The sequence below is a fragment of the Glycine max genome, chromosome 9 (assembly GCF_000004515.6).
Source record: "Glycine max cultivar Williams 82 chromosome 9, Glycine_max_v4.0, whole genome shotgun sequence".
Lineage (NCBI taxonomy): Eukaryota > Viridiplantae > Streptophyta > Magnoliopsida > Fabales > Fabaceae > Glycine > Glycine max.
The window spans coordinates 48,253,496-48,259,316 of record NC_038245.2 but is presented as its reverse complement, the minus strand read 5'-3'; the positions used below and the strand labels follow the sequence as shown (position 1 = coordinate 48,259,316).

Below are 5,821 nucleotides of genomic sequence, written 5' to 3'. Positions count from 1 at the left end.
ATGCTCATTCTGAGTGAGCTTTGTCTTCAGAGGAGTCACATTTGTCATAGCAGAAGGTGGTTTGATCCAAACAACGACACTGAGGAGGATATGATGCCGTACAGATGCAAAGGTTGCAAGCTGAGTGGCATGTTTCCCCAAAATCGTGACAATGACATATGGGAGGAATTGATTTGGTGCAAGCACATGCATCACAGCATGCTGAGGTTGTCGATTTGAGGTTGTAATTGTCACCTGCAATGATGAAGGATCCTGGATTAATGGAACGAGAACGAGCATCGACATTGCTTGCAGTGAAGCAAATGAAGAGAAACAACAAAGCTACCTTCACCAACACCAGCTTTTTCATCTCCATCTCTCTCACTTTCTCTATTTTTATGTGTAATTCTGATTCTTCTCTTTTTCTCTTATTTTCTGAAGAGTTACGTAGATCTATATATTTATAGAATGGATGGTATGCAATATTTTTTTTTAATTTTCTCTCAAAATTTTCTTTTTTATTATTACTTCTCTTTTTTCGCTTGTAATTGTCGCCATGCATGTTAAACTTGGAGGAGTTGCTGGTTTGTCACGATAAGCATATATCGAAGAATGTTGAATTATTGCTTGGTAATTGATGAACTTTATTTCCATCCATTAATTAAATTGAGGTACACGTGATGTTCGAATAAGTTCGAAGATAGCAGACTAGAGTGGCACCACCTATTATATGGCACACGTGATGTTGATGGTAATGTTATTTTATACCTGATATTTAATTTAATTTGCACATCAAAATTACTTGTAAATATCACTTTCGTTCTTTTAAGGTTGTTATAAAAATCAAGAAATATAATTAAAAAGATATTTTAATAAAATAGTTGAAATATTTTTTTATGTTATTCTATTTTATTTTCATACTATAATAAATGTAGGTGTAAATTAATTAAAAATTAAGAGATAAGTAAGTGCATTTTCAATAGGTAAAATTTAAGCAACTCATATAGAGTTCTTTATTGTATTGTATGTTAATTGGTTCTTACAATGCTACATTATAATTAAACAATTTTTATATATTTTGTTCTAATGATATAATTGTAAGCAACTCTTAAATTATCATCTTAAATAATCTTTAAATGGTAAGAAAATATGTTTTACTCATAAGTAATTAGAGCTTAATTTTAAATTAACAATCTAATATGTGTCTAATATGACACATAAATTATCTCCAATGATACAAAAAAACCAAACAATCATGTTCTGTTTATATCAATTACATATCATGTTTAACCAATTGAACTAGATCCCTTTAATAAATAAAAGAAGGGTTAACAACACATTTTATCAATTAGTACCTTAACATTAATAAATACAAGGAAAAAACAGGTATAAAGCAAAAAATAACTCATCTAATCTAAATTATAAAATTTTATGTTTGCCCTCATTTTCTTTTCTCTTTACCAAAAATAAACAGAGCAGATACACAGGAGACAACAGGGGCTTTAGCCCCCCTCCCTCAAACTTTTTAAAATTATTTATATAATATTCTTTTTGTAAAATTTTTTATTAATAATTTATAATAAAAATTAATAATATATACTAATTAATAATAATATACTACTTCTAGTAAAAATAAAAATAAATAATACTTACTAATTAGTATATATACTGTAAAAATAAAATAATATACTGTTTAATAAATCTGATAATTAATTTCAAAAATTATATATTAATTTTTTTAATACTAAAAAATACTAATTTTTAAAAATATATATTGCCACTAATTATAATCTAATGTAAAGAGATATATATTCACATTAATGAGTCTTATTTTTATATGACTTTTCATCCTTTATTATGATCTAGGCTAATTATGTTTTACTTATTATTATAAGTCTCATTTGTTTATATATATATATATATATATATATATATATATATATATATATATAATTATTAACATTACATTATAAACATATTTTTATATATTATATATAATTGCTGTAAAATTTGATAACTTTTACCATTATTATATCTTGAAAAAAAATATAGAAGTCATTATTTATTAAGTATTTTTAAATACGTGTATTTTCTTATTGTATAATTTGAAATAAAAAATAATTTTAATTTTACATATAAAACTAATAAGTAATTTTATAAAAGTCATTATTTATTAAATAGTTTTTAAAGACATTTATTTATCATAACTTAGATATTTAAAATAAAAAAATCTAGCCCTTTTAATGGTTTTGTGGATCCATCCCTAAAATAGGGTAAGGAAATGGGTTCTTGTTTGTAAAAGCAACCATAGCATGCTCTCTTCCTTCTCAGGTCCTCTCTCTTCCTTCATTTTTTGTTTTCTGTCAAATTTGGTTCACCTTGCGTTCAAAGAATTGAATTTCGTAGTAGATTTTATTACTAATGTTGGTGTGTTTATTTGGTATTTTGATTAAAAGAAAAAAAACCTTTGGCGCGTTTCCTTTCGGGGATTGAATTTTGTAGATTCTTCTTTTTGTCCTTTCTAATTGTTGGTTAGTCCTCAAATATTGTTTTTAAACCATATACTTTTTAATTTTAAAACGATAATCTATGCTAATAATAAGGAGAATATTTTCATTTGGTGTTTATATTTGGAACAATTTTATCCTTAAATTATTTCTTAAATTTTAATTTTTTTTCTTTTAATCTACTGTTAACTTTTCACTACCTTTGTATTGTTAGTTTTTTTTATTCTGTCATTTTTATTAACTGTATTTAATTTTTGATCTTTTTATTATTTAAAAAATTTAGAATGTTTCTCTTTTCCCAGTAAATATAATGATAATTAAAAATCATCATTATTCACAAATAAAAATCGTGAAAATTTACAACTTAACAAAGTCAATCTAATTAGATAAAAAAGACTTATATTGAAACATCTTAAAAAATTAGAGAACCTAATTATTAAAACATTAAAAAATAAAGGAGCTTAATTAATTAAGCATTTAAAATAATTAACTAAAGAATCAAATTGATAATTAAGCCTATAAAAAAAGAGGTTGTACTTATAATTTGAGAACTAATAATCAACTAATATGAAATAAAGATAAATGGAAGAAAAAAAATAAAAATAAACCAAACACACTAAGACCAACAATTTGCCGAAACCAAAATGCTTGGCCTAGCAGATTTCATTCAAAAGGTTAATTATTCCATTACCGTGCATTCATACACGGTAAACAAACCCTAATTAACGTACCTAATTGGCTTTGGCTCATATCTTATTCACAGTTAGGAGGCCATTCAAAATGACAACGACATATATACTTGGCATTCTGGGTTGCACCTTGTTTCTGTGGCTTTGACATAGTGATGAGAATCACCCTCGGTGAAGGAACTTGGATCGAACTGAGTAGCATCCACAGTGGTTGCAATGAAACCCTAACAGCAAAAGCAACAAACCTACCTTCAACTCCATGATCTCCCTCACTAATTTCTCTCTGAGAATAAACCTATTCTGGTGACATATTTGATTAATCTCAAAAGAACGCTATTGCACATAATTATTTTACTTGAAAACCCAGTTTATAGAAATAAGATTAAGATTACTTTTGTAAGCTTTAATCCAAACATATATTATAAATCGTCATATATAGCTTATACAGTTTATACGCTGACAAGCTCTAATCATCAAGTCAAACTAATCCATTAAAAATTACAGATATTCTATATTTTATACGTTCTTACGGCTAAAGGAAAACCTTGATTCAGAGTTTGATGTGTTCTCATACAATACAACTAAAAAATTTAGGGATGCTCTTTATTGTGTCCAACTTCTCCATGTGATTTTCTTGAGACTCTTTCTTTGATCCAAAAATATACTCTTTCACAGTACTCTCAGCTGAAAGCAATCCCTTCTTAATCTGCAATTAAGGCGAAGGCGAATTATATATGTTGTTTTATTTTGTGCTTATCTTTCGCAAGTGTGGAAACATGATTAATTGTTTCTAAACTAACTAATCTATCAATTGTCCTCATCTCATGATTCTCATCCTTCTTTGTCACTCACTCATTTTCTTGCTTCTACCTTTCACTCTCATCCCAAACCAATCCCACCTTCACTAAAAACTAAAACCTCTTTTTCTCCTTCTTTCCTAACTCAAACTCAAAACCAAAACTCTCATTCCACAAATCTTGTTCCTTTTTCATCATCATCTTCAATAACCAACACCATAATAAGGATCCTACAAGCCATTCCTGATGACCATGTGAAAAAAACATGGGGTGCAGCAGAACCGAACCTTAACCACCATAAAATTGTCCTTGAAGATGTTTTTAAGGTAGTGACATAGTATTTGTGCGAAGAATATCACGGCCAAGCGTAGCCCCCTTTAAAGTGCGTCAAAAAAAAAAGTTGTACTTAAAATTAGATAATTAACTACTACCACTTCTCTGAATATAAAACATTTTTTAAAACTAATTCACATTCATTACAAAAATTAATTTATATTATTATTTTTTAAATTATCTTTAAAATTATTGGAACTAATCCCATTAAGATTGATCAACTACATCAGATCACAGAAGTCATTTAAAGGTAAAAATAAAAGAAAAAACCTCCCAACATCTCCCTATATTTCATAGAAAGATAAAAGAAAAACAAAATAAAACTAAAACAACAAACACTATGACAAGCAATTTGCAGAAAAACAAATTGCTTGGCCAAGTATTGTCTTATTTAAATATATACTATAGTTATATTGGCATGCATGCATGCATACACACACAAGAGAAATGCTTGCTTAGTTGTAGCGATCATGAGCTTTGGCAGTTTCTTGGGAGGTGCTGGTACATTTGTCATAGCATGTGTCAGTTTCATCGAAACATCGACACCGAGGAGGCCATATCCTCTGACAAATACACCCTTTGCAAGCTGAGTGGCAGTCTTCTGCCCAATCCGTACATTGGCATTTGGGAGGAATTGAGTTTGTGCAAAGACAGTTATCACAGCACGGTTCGGTGTTGGATTTGACATAGTTATCATCAGAATCACCCTCGATTTGTGGGAGCAGCTGAGTGATGAGGGAATTAGGGTTGAAGCCAGTAGCATCCACAGTAGTTGCTGTGAATCCTAACAAGAAAAGCACCAATCCCACCTTCTTCAACTCCATCTCTCTCACTTTCTCTTTCGGCGCTTTTGTTTTTCTTGTATATTTCTGGTGAAGAGGCAATAGCTTAGTAGTTCTATTTATAGGAGAGCTACAAATTATATATGTCTATGGGCATGCATGTGTGATGTACGGTTGATACATTCAATGTGATAATATTTTTCTGTTGATACATTCAATGTGATAATATTTTTCTTCTATTTCCATTTTTTTTATTCAAAGGAAGAGTCAAACTTTGATATCAAGTTGTTATGTTTACACAAATGATTTAACTTTAAACAACATGGTTTAATTTTTTTTCACTTGATACATGATATAGAATTACTTATATAATTAATTGTTGTTGAACAACATTTATATCATAAATAATATTTTTTTCAAGTATTACAAAACTTATAAAATCAACTTAACACTCAATATAGGAACTTAATCATTAGAGTGAATTTGTATAGTATTTAAACATATTTGAAATTGTAAGACTCATAAAAATAAGATAAATAACTCATTTAAATAATCATTCATTGTTGATGATATTAGTTTGTTTAGATATGAACAAAGATATGAAAGATAGGTTTCTTTTGTCTTTTTAATTTATTTTTTTAATTGAAAAAAATTATAATATATTGATAATTGGGTATTAGCTATACCCGAGAAGCTTACAATAGTTAAATGGCACAAAGCCGTCATCCACAAAA

At 28.2% G+C, this 5,821-nt stretch overlaps 1 protein-coding gene across 1 annotated transcript; it reads right to left on the bottom strand.

Moving 5' to 3' along the window:
• Positions 1-4,497: 4,497 nt before the first annotated feature.
• On the bottom strand, positions 4,498-5,181 carry LOC100814090 (Bowman-Birk type proteinase inhibitor). The gene has a single exon (XM_003534519.4). The coding sequence runs from the start codon at positions 5,127-5,129 to the stop codon at positions 4,761-4,763; it is 369 nt and encodes a 122-aa protein (XP_003534567.1). The 5' UTR covers positions 5,130-5,181; the 3' UTR covers positions 4,498-4,760.
• Positions 5,182-5,821: the final 640 nt, after the last annotated feature.

Coding starts and splice junctions, on each gene's coding strand:
- LOC100814090 (XM_003534519.4), bottom strand. CDS start 5,129: ATGGAGTTGAAGAAGGTGGGATTGGTGCTTTTCTTGTTAGGATTCACA.